General features: G+C 38.1%; 1 protein-coding gene across 3 annotated transcripts in view; it reads left to right on the top strand.

Annotated features, from left to right (window-relative positions):
* Window positions 1-5,352: 5,352 nt before the first annotated feature.
* Window positions 5,353-14,709, top strand: part of tox (thymocyte selection-associated high mobility group box) — a 53,186-nt gene continuing 43,829 nt past the window's right edge. For 2 of the 3 annotated variants that reach the window (XM_044134282.1, XM_044134281.1), the window contains exon 1: window positions 5,356-5,881. In XM_044134282.1, the coding sequence (XP_043990217.1) occupies window positions 5,777-5,881 (105 nt within the window). In that variant the 5' untranslated portion in view covers window positions 5,356-5,776. Of the gene's footprint in view, window positions 5,882-14,709 lie in introns of all 3 variants that reach the window. The other variant, XM_044134280.1, reaches the window with a different exon arrangement.

Here is a 14,709-nt window from a genome sequence, read left to right as displayed (position 1 = left end):
AATGAAATCCAGTTTTATAGAAACAGGATTTAGAAAGAGTCCCACCATCTTACCAGGCAGTTTTGTAAGAACATTTGCCTGAAAGATTGTCTTGAAATCCTAACGTCTTGATTTGTCTACGTCTGTTGGTTCAGCATGCTTTATCACAATAAATCTCAAAATCCATGGTCTGAACTTGACTCAAATGCAGGCATCAATATTTTACTGATAAGGAGAAACTGGTGCTTCAGTCTGAGCAATGCATTGCATGATAAAGTAGTCCAATATGAAATAATAATGAGATTTGGTGTAAAACTGGGTGGAGGAATAAAATGGCTCTGAATGATGCATCAAGCCTAGGCTAAAAATGTGCAAATTAATTCAGTGGACTACGCATTCATCAGATATGGGACAAACCTGTGCGTCCATCTTAACGTGTGTGTTAGTTACGTAAAAAGAGAGAAGAGTGTTAAAAAAAGTTATGGGTGACTCAGTTGGCAAAGTCCTTGGCATGGTTGTCCTGGTTTGAGCCATTTGCTGCATGTCTTCACCCAATTTCCATTCTTTTTTTAGCTTAATAAAGGCCAGTAGTGCCAAAAAACTCCTAAAAAAGTAATTGATATAACTTTATTCACTTGTATCTTTCCCGTTTTGATTTTAAAGAACAGATCTTCACGTCTAACAACTGAAAAGTTGCCACGTTTAGCTCAAGTTCTTTCAGGCTGGATGGAGAACAACTACAATCATAAATCTTCAAACTACACTCAAACTGTCAATCGGATTTTGATCTGAACTTTGACTGGGCCATTCCACGACTCGGATATGCGTTTGCTGTCCAGCTGGAAGGTGAACCCTCATCCCAGTGGTGTTCCACAGCCTCTAACTGGTTGTCTTTCTGTCTCCCATTTAGGTGCATCTCTGGTCCACCTCTCTGTCTCTGCAGCAGGAAATTACCCCCTTAACACGATGTTGCATCCACATACAATCATTTCCCACTGAAACTGTGTATTCAAGGTTATCCGCAGAGTTTGTATCTGACATCCATGAGTTTCTGTTGTTTCTCATCAGATCAGAGGAGCTTCCTCCATTTTTACTTTCTTTTTGCTGCTTTTGCATCAACTAATAGCTGTCTGGTCAATAGACTCTCTCAGATTTCACAATGTGAGCAGTGCTCTGTTCAATCTGACCTTTCTGCTCTGTTTATTGTTCTTCATGATCCTTGTTTGTTCACTAACGTTCTCTAATGTTCCTCTGGGGAATTAACAGGGCAGCTGGATTTACACTAGCATTTAATTAGACAGATGTGTATTCAGTTTAGAGCTCAGAAAACATTTACAGAGAGTTGAAAGATTTGTTTTTATTTTATTTTTTTCTTGAAACCATGTTTTAACTTTCCTACATCTTCACAATTTTGTACTACTTTGTGTCGGTCCTTCACATAAAATCCCAGTAAATAAATTACATCGACGTTTGGGGTTGTAATGTGGGGATAAAAAAGAAATCAAGGCCACATCAGTGCAATAAGAATGAAGATGTGGTTTAAATTGGTTGGTTATTTAAACTGAATGTAACTCTTTAGGTTGAAATGAAAATCCTTGATTTAAATATCTCAGGCTGCATGAGAGCACAACCAAAACGAGGAGAATCTGTTAATTAGAACAACTCTGAATCAAGATATTGGAAGAAAAGACGATGGGTAAATACAAATCTAATTTTAAAAGACGAAGAGACACACGGAAAGTACCATGCAGTACATTTAGAAGTTTAAAGAAGCCAAGGTGGTCCTTAATCTAAGTTTTCTTGTTGTACAGACGATGCCTCTGGTCACACCATTTCAGAACCACCTCATTCTATTTCCTAAATATAATGCATTTTCCTTCCAAGCACTTTTCCCAATGAACTCCTTTCTGGTGATTTCCTTCCATCTCTTGCATCCCCTCTTTCATCCAGGAAAGCTGTAAAATCTGAAGGGCTGGCTGTTTTCACTCAAGGGTGGATTGCTGTGCTATGAATCTATAATGTAATCCCCCAACATGAAGAGTCACACATCATTCAAATGCTACAGCACATTACAATTTCCACCCCTAAGATATGATGGAAAGTTCCTGAATAGGAATCTAAGAAGTGTATGAGGTAAAGAAAGAGCAAGAAGCAGGATGTGAGGGTGTGTGTGTGTGTGTGTGTGTGTGTGCGTGTGTGTGTGTGTGTGTTTGCTGTTTTTACATCTTTGTGCGTTTTGGGGTGTTTGCTTGCAATAACGTTTGTATGTTTGCAGTTGTGTGCAGGCATCTGCGCTCGTTTCACTGTTGCTGTGTGTGTGACTGTGTGCATGTTTAAGTGAGCGTATATTTAACATGTATGTATTGGATGGGTTTGGTGCACATGTGAATGTGGTTTCATGTGTATTTGAAGTGTGTGTGTGTGTGTGTGTGCGTGTGTGTGTGTGTGTGTGTGTGTATATTCGTGGAGTTTTATGGAGAGGAACTGTGTGGGGGAGGAGAATGTGGAAGTGAATTATGCCTTTTTCAGAGGGGAGGGGTGCATATATGTATGTGTGTATTTGGGGGGGATGGGAGACTGTATGTTCACTAAGTATGTGTGGGTTCGTCGGTAGTGTGTATGTGTGTATATGGGTGTGTGTGAGTGCGCTGTAAAGCAGAAAACGCAGTTTATGACACCGAGCTGTGAGATTTTAAACCCTTCAGTGTGTTCCACGTATTTTTATGTTTTTCCATTAAAATGCTGGAAGAAACATCTGTTTTGTCCATATATATATATATATATATTTGCATATGTGGACACTCGAGATACCATCAAGAGCATAATTAGAAATGTGAAAGCATGTTTTCTGTATTTGAACTGAGATGTTTTTTCTTTTATTTCTTATACATTCATGACCATCTGTCTAAGTGTACTACATAGTCTATGTATATACTGACGTGGGTGGGTAGCAGAGGCGCTCTTTGCTTCTATGCGTCCGTGAACATGTATATTTTTGTACATAATGCATTTCAAGATTTCCCAGCCAAAGGCAAAACAATAGACTGCCTGTGTGAGGTTTGAACTGAATATTCTGTCTCCCCAAAAGATGACCTCTTGACAACTTCTTTAAGTTAGTTGGAACATTTTTTCATAACCCTTACATACATGCAAAAACCTCCTTTTCATTTTAATTGGTACAGTTGAAAAACATAGAAATGATAATAATAATAATAATAAAAACTAACCTATAGCTTTCAGGTTAGATCTGCCGTTTAAATTTGGCTGCAGATTTTCTCCTGGGAAAATTCTTTTCTGCAGGATCTTATTATTTTATGGTCTGAGCGGAAAGATCACAAGCAATGAGGTTTCGCTAAGCAACCACAATAAACATCTGTCTAAACTACAGGTTACAGTAGATGGTGGGAATTTTGCATGTCACACCTCCCACTTAGAGCTTTCAGTGTAAAATAATGAGAGTTACTGAGTGACTTTCTAAAACCAACATCCAGATGTTCATCCACATTATGATATGTTTAGAAGTTAATGGAAACATCGGTCTGTTTAAATTCTGTTTCAAAATACATGTTGAGTTTGTTATAGTTGCAGCCAAACGGCACAGTCTTCATGAGATAAGTCGATTGAATTTGATTAATCATATATCATTTTAAAGGATTGTCTTTCTACTTAATTTCTAAACACAAGTTTTAAGTTTTAGAATAAAAAAATATAGATAATTTCTTGTGATAACTTCTGCTGTATTCTAATTTACTTTGTGGCGCTAAACTTCTAATCCAATTTCGATGCGGAGTGCATAAACTGTGATGGGAGCTAATTACCAAATTATTTGCTCACCTTGCATTCATTTATTTATTTTCAAAAATATTTTTACATATTTGTCTGTGGTTAATTTAATCTTCCTGCTTCCTGACAATATTATGCACAGTTCTCGTATGTTAACATCGATTTAGAAATGGTGATTTTCACAATAGCGAGTCAGTTCATTCAATTTGAGCCACGACAGACACAAACCATAATACTCCCTATGTACGCATCCTCATATACGCACCCAATCCAGAGGACAATTTAAAACTGTAGAACCCGTCTAGAACCCTCATATGCACGTGAAAACATGCAAAAAAAAGAGGCTTTGATTTGATCGCAGAACCTTTTTATATTAATTTTTTCTGCTAATTACGTCTGAATTCAATTCTTTTGAAAAATACTTTATTATTCCCAAAGGGAAAATTAAATGTTGTCAAAGCTTTCCTTACCCAAGGTTCTTCAAAGAATAGTCGCAGATCCTGACGCAGGCTCTCCTGTAGCAGCCTGTTTTATAGTGGAAACAGCCGAAGAAACCTCTGACTTAAGACTCTCTGTTGTTGTATGACAGTCTGAAGAAGAGGATGGTAAAGGTTGTCCATAATGTTCTTTATTTTATGAAGGATCATTCTTTCCTCCATTGTCTCCAGAGTTTCCACAGTCACCCCCCAGAACAGAACCAGCCTGCTTTATTGTCTTGTTGTTGGTTTTTTTAAGTCCCCAGTTCTGATGATGCTGCCCCAGCACTTGACGGTAGAATAGATAACTCTCTGCAACAAAACTAATAGAACATATGCAACACAACACAACCTCAAGAAGTGAAGTCTGCAGACAGCTTCAGTGTTGTCAAGGTGAACCCTGAGTTATAACCCTGCTTCTCATTTACCTCCACTTCTTCTCCCATGATAGAAATAGGGTTGCCAATGCAAGTTGCCAAATTAACATAAATTGCTACATATATACATTTTAATCATCCTGTACAAGTACTCCATTTTAACAAAAGTAGGTAACTGCAGCCAGATTTTTTTTTTTTAAATCACATACTGGGATAGGTTTCCTTTCATGCTTTTCTTTCATTTACATTGTGTATATATAAAAGAGTTGCATATTTTCACGAAGTTAATGGATTACTGTGAATACATGCAGCTGCATATAAATAAAATATATATATTTAAGACGCAGTGAGCTAACAAGCCAAAGTAGAAACAAAAATTAATGAAATTGTTCATCTAGATTGATTTTACACTCTTTTACCTCTAGAGGGAGCAGCTGCTACCGTTTACTCCAGACTCCTGTTGTCAAGATGGAGTCAAAAGGAAAACTGTGTAATTACCAAAATAAGGTCCTTCTTCCTGATTCTGAGTTTTCTAGCAAATGGGAAAAGTAAGATGAGTTATTTGGCCTAGTCGGTGTATTAATTGTATTTATAGTACATAATAGTCACTTTGTCACATTTAAGCTCGTGCTTTTCGTCGAAACAAAACCTTGACTTTTATTTTGTTAAACATAGTTCCTTTTTGCGGTGTGTAATGCGTGCAGCTTGCTTTGAGAGCTCTTTGTATGACTGGTCCGCAGCAGCAGCAGCAGAGCAACATTGACCAACAGAGTCCCAACCAGGGACAGACAGGTTCACCGACGTCCTCCGTCCCCGACGCGCACCGCAGCAGGATCCGGACTCTGACAAAGGGAGGGAAAACTGCGCTCCTTTTTATTTGAAGCGTTTTGCTTCAGCGATAGAAGCGCTTTCACCGAGAACTTTGGTCCTCTGAGGTGCAGTCACAGGAGCACGAGAGCCGGCGTGTAGAGAGGAGCGCATCCAGCCTAAACTTTACAAATCCTTATTTAATTTTTCTGACTAGAACCCGAAAACTACACCCTCAAGACGCTTTCTAATGGACTAAACCCCATTTATTTGATCTTTTCTAAGTTTTATTTGTAACTGGCAATAAACAGTAGACAGTGGAGACGAGAAGGGGACGTGGATGTATTTTTAGTCATGGATGTAACAGTTTACCCGCCTCCTCCTCAGCCTCTGTCCGCTTCAGAGCACTCCAGGTTGGGGCAGCTCTCCTACCCTGACCCGGCTTTTGGGACCAATAAGGTTTGTGCTTCTTTTTGGCATATTTTTATGGGGAAATAAAACCGTTATCTCTCTTACCCTTTTCCTATATTTTCCCCCCTCTCTTAATTAAGTGGTAATTAATTGCTTTTTGGGGACCCCTCTTAGTTAATGCAGCCACTGAATGTAACCACATTTTAGTGGTATACCAGTCCTCTCTCAGATATGTCTTTTGTCTATTTTTTCCCCCCAAATCAAGTAATTACTTCACATAACTACCTTCAAAATAGATCCATAATTTGTCTACCACAAAGACCAGATGTAATTATAAGAATGTGGTGCATAGTAAGAAAGCAGAAGTGAGAAGAGTTAAAGAATGTGCCCTATAATCTTTTATTTAGCTGAATTCAAAAGTGGTGATGTATGCTGGAAATGGCAGCATGGTGATTTGCGCTTGGTGTAGACTCTGTTGTCTACTTCCCTCTACAGAAGAGCCAAAGGTCAGTGTCAGACTCACAGCACATGCCAGCTTCATCTCATATTAGTTTTGAGTATGTATTGAGAGACGCTTCTCAGATTGTTTTTTTTTTAGTGTCAGGGAAATGCCATGTTTATTTGACAATAATGAATGGCTTGATTATTGAATTAGTCTTAGCTGATGAGTTGAGCCAGCGGATTAGTTAATCTTTTTGTCTGTCATACCCTCATTTTGTAGTTTTGGAAGCTAGTTCTGAGAAATTGTATTTTTGTTCCCGTTTTGCCATTCTGCACACGTAAACAAACCTTTTCTTTCCCCCTGCACTTTAACTTTTGCACATCAGTATATTTTTGCTCTGTTGTTATATTTCTTTTATGAATTATGAAGTTAAATTGACTTGACATGCTCAAATGTTATACATAATGTCATTTAACTGTATGCACCATTTCCACTTGACTCTTATAGAATGTGACAGATTATAATCTTAGATCAAAATGGTGGATATTACATCCTGAAGTGAAAATGAATAAACACAACTGAATCATAAGGCATGTAAGAAGAAAGGAGATACAATTTAAAATGAAACCGTAAGAAAAAGAGATTGTGAGAATACAAATAAAAACTTATATTGGAGAGACAGGGTCCTCATTAAGTTGAAAAATAAAACTGAAAAGTTATTAGAGAGATCGAACTTTCCTGTTTTTGCAATTTTGATGCTGCGCCTGACTGAGTCACTGTTGGTTAGAAGACGGGTAGAGTGCCTCTGTTTTGGTGATAACGTGAGTTTTGACTCGAAGTACGGAACATGTTTTCGCCAGAACTAACCAGTTTTTGTGAACTTTCCACTGTTGAACAGGGATATTACCTCAGCAGACACTAAGCAGGTACCTCCTGCCACCATAGAAGAGTCTACTGAAGAGAGACCCGTCGTTTTTTTCAGCAAACTATAACCAATCATTCTGTCACAGCAACTACATTTATAACTTTTAAAGAGTCACTTAGTGAACAAATGCTAAACACATTTCTGAAACTTGGCATTCTAACTATAGAGTTGAACCCTTTCACAGCGTTTACACTGCAAAACTATATTATAATCGTTTCATACTTAGAGAAAAGTTGGATCATTTCACAAATATTTAATGAATAAAACCTGAAAGATGTTTTTTTTAAATCTGCAAATCAAAGTAATAGAATTTGAAAAATCTAAAAGGTGGCTTCAAATGAAGGATTTAGCCTTTTACAGCAGAGGGCTGTGAAGATAATTTGATCGTTTTTAAATAGTTTTAAATCACAGCTAAAATTGCTAAAGCTTTAGAGTATTTTAAGCTAATGTGACTCAGACTTTATCCAAAGGTTTCTGGAAAAGGGGAAAAGTGCCTCCTTATTGTGCCATTTGTCTCTTGAATGGCACGATATGGACTACCTTCAAAATAGATCCATAATTTGCTTACCACAAATTATGGTAAACAAGATTATAATTTTTTTAATCTATTTTTATGAAAAGAAGAGGGTAAAAAGGAGGATTTGGGGAAAATAGTTACAGTGAAAAGATGCCTTTAGTGATCACATGTGTGCAGTTTAATGAAATGTATTGGATAAAGGTTGCCTGGGACCTGTTGGTGAAGGAACTCTACCTTCAATTACACTTCTGGCTTAAATCAGTAGCGTTCTGTCACAAACTAGTGTTTATTTATGCATCAGTTTCATATTTCTTAGACTAAATGGACATGGTAGAATGAGAACAACCCAACTGCATGTCCCTCAGCTGTGTGGTTGATTGGCTGTCAGCTGATGACCCCTGTGAGCTCTCCTCCATCCCTGAGTCATCGTCATGCAGATTTCTCCTTAGAAGAAACTTTACTTCACACACTTTAAAGGTGCTAAAAGTCTGTACCGGCTTTATAGGCACACTAGATGAACACTGACAACAAGGAGGATGATTGATGATTGGCACTTGCGTTTTTTTCTTTCAGACTTCAGATGCACTTTTTATTCTCAATCAGTAAATGTTATGTTCCGGTTTTCAGTGGTCAGTCAGGCTTAACTATATAACTATATAACATTCTATATAACATTTTAAGCAACAACTACCAGGTGAGTCTGCAGTTTAAACCAACCAAACCTGATGCTTTACTAGCTTACAAGTATATATATTTATTTTAAGTAAAATATAAAAAAAAGGGAGTTTAATCAGTTGTAAAGCTATTTGTACTAATACCGGTACAATTATGTTGACGTGTAAAAGTGCACAATTACAATTGTCATCATTTAAGAATAAAAAAACGTAACTCGTTGAAACTTTAGCTTGTTTTAGTGTTACCGTTCCTTTGGCCTGATTAGTTTTCAGGTGTAAAAGTCACCAACATTGGCTCAGCATTTGAACTCAGACATTGCTGAAGGCTCTTCTCTGCAGAAAAGAAAAAAAGAACTTCTTCTCTTCTGACTGTGTCTTTGCTAACAGGGTGTGCTTGGTTTAAGCTATGACAGATTGTTATTGGGAGGTTGTTCATCCAGTTACCCTCAAACAGCATCTCTGTTCACAACAGGCTGGAATAATCACTTTCCTGATATTTCTTATGTTTATGTTGGTCCGGTAGGAATTAAAACAGCACCATAGTATACTGATTAACAATTTTGTTGTGGTTTGTTTACATAAAAGTGTCCTTTTTTAAAAAAAAAAAAAAAATGCTATACTCTTGCTAGGTGTTGCTATTTGAAAACCTACTTTTTTTTTCAGAAGACGGGAAACAGAGATAAAGACTGTAGATGCTGGGGATGTGGAGTGAGCGAGCGGTGTGGTGTGGTTGGGGGTAGGGACTGAAGAGAGATACGGAGGGTTGTTGGGGGTAGGGATGTTGTAGATGAGAGGGAAAGAGAGACCAAGAGAGAGAGAGAGAGACGGCGCGTGTGTGTGTGTGTGTGCGTGCAGTGGGGGGTGGGGCCACCAAGGTTTGTACTATATTTCTCTCTGTGTGTCTTTTGATTCACGGCAATGTCGGCCTGATAGACGAGATCAAATTACTGTGTGGCTGAACGCAGGGACAGAAAGACGGAGAGAATGCAGAAAAGGAAGAAAGGCAGGAAGTGAGAGAGGAAAATAGGAAGCAGAGGAGAAACAAAATGAGAGGAAAGAAGAAAAGAAGCTTTAAATTAGAGAGCTGCGGAGACAGATGTTTAATGTGAAGAGGTAAAAGCAGAGGTGGAAAAAAAGGGAAGGAGTCAATGCACTGTTACTACTGAACAGGCAAAATGTCATCACAAATTATACTGATGAATAGGATTAGCGAGAACCACTTTAACAGTTAATTCTCTACGGATATATTTGGTTATGAAGATTATATGCAGCGATTCAAACCCTAAAGCAGCCCTTCTTTCCCTGTCGGTGCTGCTGCACATCCCTTCCTCCCTGTACAGAATAAAGATTTCACTTTGCAGAGTTTGTACTTTCTGGCCAACTGCTGGTCTTAAAACTCATTAAAAGTCTGTAACTCAGTTTTAGGCATTTATACGTCTTAAATATGTCCCACAGAGTAGGCCACAAATTAAATTGGTGTTCATTCTTTCTGGATGTTGTAGATCTTGATAACTTAAGGGTCATGTCCTGATTACAAAACTACTAGGACCATGATGCAGTGCAGCTAGCAGCTCGGTTGAAACAAATTTATTGTTGAACTTCTGTCCTTTAAAACGTCTTGTTGCTTGTTTAGAACTCAAAACTTTGACAATTTTAAATTATTATAAGTTGTATTATTTTGAACCATTTATGGGGTATTTGAATTTAAATACTATTCGTCTCATTATGTAAACTCGAATGAAACCAATCAACAAGCAGGATGTGACTCAGACATTTTGATTTGATCAGGGGTAATATTGTTTCATTTTTCATCAAATCTGACCGACCCAGATGGTGAGTAGAGCCAAAACTAGGTGCAATAAAATGTCCAGAGAAAACAGTTAATTGAATCTAAAACTTGAGCTCAGGAATCAGGAAGGAAACATTGAACTTTGTTGTTGAACGATGAGGTTATGTGTGCACATTTTGCACCATCGGTGGACTTGTGTGGTAAAACTGCAGCAGCTAAAACACCTAAACTAAAGGAAAACAATGAATAAAATCCAGTCAGAAGTTAGGGCTGTACAATTTCAGAGTCACTGTAATACTAATTATTATTAGTATTTCTACAGATGAGTGGAAAATTAAACCTGCAGCCCAGTGAGCTACTTGCTATTGGACAATCCTGTAATTGCAATATTATTGTTAAAATTTTTTTTTCACGTCTTGCTCATTTTTAAATTTTAACATTATGGTATTTTGAACTCTTTCTGTGACCTTCAGCATCTTGGGCACCACATGTGCCAGCTGTGACCATCTACTGCAGTTAGAATCATCCAACAGGTTGAATATTTTAAAGATGCAAATTCTGAATCATGACGCGTAATAGCAAGCAAATGCAACATTTGAAGTGGATTTTAGCACAGCAGACACTTAATCAATCTGTGTTACATTTTACATCTCAATTGCCCAACAGTAATAACATGCACAGACAGTTATGAGAATGTGGTATGGTAATAATGATCACTATACCTTTTAATGTGGATAATGTGGTGGAACGCCTCCATTCAGGACGCACGGCAACTTATTTCCTTAGTCTTGTTTGCATAATTTGTTTAGCATGTAGTCATAGTTGAAACCAGTTGATGTTTATTGACAAATTTCAATGGACATTGTTATCATGTTGTGTGCAGTAGACAGATTGTATTCTTCTATGGATCCTTCACACAAATCTGACTTTTTCTTTGTTTTCTGAGGTCTGGAGTCACCGGGCTATTTCTGGTCATTGTTTAACTATGGAAACGTTTACACAAACTATAGAAGCCTATTTCTACATGCATATAGAAATAGGCTTTGACACTCACTGTCTGCATTGAATCTTGAATATGATTCACAAGAACCTTAGGTTTGATCCACACATGGGTTTTACATTTGCTATATCGTGAGTCGATATAAACATTTTCATTAGGTCATGTCTATGAAGAGTGCAGCCATGTAAACGTGCAGCTGCTCTTAACTTGTGGAAGGAAATAAAAGAAGAAGAAGGAGTCCCAGAAAGTAGGAAAAGAAGTGAAGAGGGACAGGCAGAAGTAGAGGGCCTAATGTAAACATAATGATTGTGAAAGCTGGGTGAGGTATTTCTAAAGCAAATACAGAACAGGAGCGAACACTGAGGGAAGAACAGGCTATCAGAACTGAACAGACGTGTCCGAAAACATTTCTACAAAATCTCACTGTTTGGTGAGGTGTAAGAGAAGTGGTGCAACAGCAATAAAAACTACTGTAGAGTGTCTGAATTAGACTGGGTCAACAGTCAAACGGGAAACTCAAATACACTGGTCTTTCATATAACCATCGCCGAAGACAAAGGGTGTTTTGAAATCATGCAAATTACCGTTTTAGTTCCTCCGCTGTGTTAGTATCTGGCGTGGCTTTAATGTTCAACTGAACGCAGTGAGGGACGGTCAAGGAAGGCAATCTGTTCAACATGTGGAGCTTTCTGTCTATTTTTTCAGTTTACACCAACAGTCTTGAGTTATTTTACAAGAAAAACAGTGGGAGGTAGTGGTGGCATTGACAGCAGAGCATGGATGTATTGAATAGACACTTTAAAAGGTCTACATAGCTCCGAACTGAATCATGCCGAAAATTCCTGTAAGCAGCTTTGATTTCTGGGTCCAGATGTTGTTTATGCTCTTCCGTGTCACTGTTCCATAGTTTATATAATCATTTCAAAGAACTGAGCTATACTTTATGTTATTAAAAACACTTCAGAGTTTTGCAACAACAGAACATTTTTTCCATCTTCTGCTACTTGTCTTTTGGATGTGACTGTGTTTTCAGTGTTAAACGTGGAGTCTTGTTCTGTGCTTACAATGAAATGTTGTGGAGAAGAAAAGCTCGTCCCACAAGAAATGAGAAACTTGTGTTTTTGTGGATTAAATGTGGGCTGTAGAAACATTTAAAATTATTTTTTATTTTTTTTAATTATTATTTTTATTAATTTTTGATTCGTTACAATGCAAAGAACAAAGAAGAAACCTGTGCCGCCACACACATAAAAAAAACAAAAAACATAAAAAAAATTATTTTTAATGTCACTTGAAGAATTACATACCAATTTACGTTACTTAACATTTCTGTGATTTAACAAATAAATTGATTTTAGTCAATGGAAAGCATGTTATCCTTTATTCGGAGGAATGAATGCACAAACAAACCAAAAAATGAGAAACTCCGATCCATCAGTTTGGTTGAAACGGACTCTGGCGCGGTTCAAATACATATGTGAATACCAAGTGGACCAGAGACCGCTCCAGCAGCGGGAAGTAAACTATAGTGCAGAGCATTCTGGGTAAATACGACTAAAACAAACATGAGAGGCTACCACTAGAGGGAGAAATGGGTCATGGTTTGTTTCTAATGACAAAAAAGAAATCCTCTAACCACTAAAATCTGACAACTCAGTATTTGTTTACATTTTGTGAAGAAGGAAGTTTCGCTCATGTCTTCATTGGAGGTTTTTGTGTCGCTTCCCTCTGTAGTTCTTGGTGCAGCGCCACCACTGGTGAGGAGGTGAACTGGTTTTTCCAAGAGCTTGGATTGTTAGAGTGTGACAAATGTAACAAATTTAGCAATTTTCCAATCTAACTCAGTCTACCAGACAATCAGGTGTGAAAACATCCTCAGATACTTATTACAAAACAAGATGTGCACTTTATTTAAAAATTGATCAGAAAATATTTTTTGCAGGTAAATTGTTTTATTATTAAAACAAAATTATTTTAATGCCAAATGAGGAGCCTAAAAATAGAAATATATCACTACAACATGTTGAGACGTGTCTGCGGCTCATTAAGGCTGTAAGAAAGAGAGAGAGTGATACTTTCAGCAGATAACAGGAAGGATTTTTTTCCTCCGTTTTGTGAGTTTCTGAACTCAGGTAAATGTCTACATAATCTAAGGAAAACAGTCTGAAGCTTGGGTTAAAGTTTTCTGCTTCTGTCCTTATCAATTGCTAATATAAGATGTTAAAGAGAGTTTAAAAGGTGAACTCTTGTGTCATTTTCTCTGCTTTAAAATGCCAGTAAAAATGTCTACACCAATTTCATGTCCAACAATCATTTGGTGAAAGGTGGGTTACACCCTGGACAGGTCGCCAGCACAACCACACACACACACACACACACACACACACACACACTGCAGAATTTAGCTATAACAAATTATAAGGTAATTGAAAGGGATTTGGGAAATTGTATCAATTGGACTGCCAGCCCAAGGTAACCTGGCAGCAACTGGAGCACTTCTTCAGACTGAAACAGGCAGAATATGTGTCGATCCAGCAAAAGTCACCTTGGGGGTGTCAGAACATTATCGTCATCACACCCATTTCTCCTCGCGCTTCGTGTTTACCTGCGGGGAGCACACTGGGTTTTCATGTAATAATAAATCTGCCTCCACATGAGTTGGCTGACTTAACTTACTGTATATTGTGATTGCTGGCATGCAGCCTTGGCATAAACAGGATAATCCCCCGTGCAATGAAAAAAATAATGCACTCCTCACCAAACCTGAAAGGAAGCATTACCATTTTTAAGGAACAATCTTTGTCAGTCAGGATTATAAAAAAAACGAATTAATGTGGATTTGTCAGTGATTTTAAAATGCCATGCACCAGACACTAATATGTAAATGTGTTGTGTAATTGGTGTTTTCATGTTGGCCGTAATTCTTCCTGTCATATTTTTATTTATTCAGCTGAATCAGTTGCAGAAGTTGTACTGTACACCCACAGTTATCATTGCTGTGGCCCTCACCCAGCAGCCCTTTGCTCATGTTTCTACTGTACTCTCCTTAAGTTTTCATCCAGCCAGAGTGCCGGCATTTTATCTAATTATCTATCAGAACACAACCAGTCAATCTGTCCGTCCGTCTGTCCACGTTGGCAGTCTCTCCCACAGAAAAAAAAAAAAAAATCATCTCGCCAGACTCATCTCCCCGTCCCTCACCCGTTTCAGCTTGCTGATGATTGGTTTGCTTTCAGAGCTTCAGAGCTGCTGCTTGTGTGCCGGTTTGTGTGAAAGCGTTTCAGTTGGTTAAGTCTCGGGGACGGAGCGATGAGGGGCTCCTTGTTGGTGGAGGGGTGCCAAATGGAACAGATGGGCGGAGACAGTGCGCTGCCAGAAGAGACTAATTATCGGGATTTTGGTTCCAAAACAAACATATTGCAATCAAATCACATGCTGCAATCATCTCCGCATTGTTCTGTGTTTGTGTGCGCCGTATTTGTGACAATGACTTGGCTCAATTAACTTGTGGCGGACAAGACTGGATCAG

This window comes from Gambusia affinis, linkage group LG12, assembly GCF_019740435.1.
Source record: "Gambusia affinis linkage group LG12, SWU_Gaff_1.0, whole genome shotgun sequence".
In the NCBI taxonomy this organism is placed as follows: domain Eukaryota; kingdom Metazoa; phylum Chordata; class Actinopteri; order Cyprinodontiformes; family Poeciliidae; genus Gambusia; species Gambusia affinis.
The sequence above is the reverse complement of the archived record's forward strand: the minus strand, read 5'-3'. Positions and strand labels throughout refer to the sequence as shown.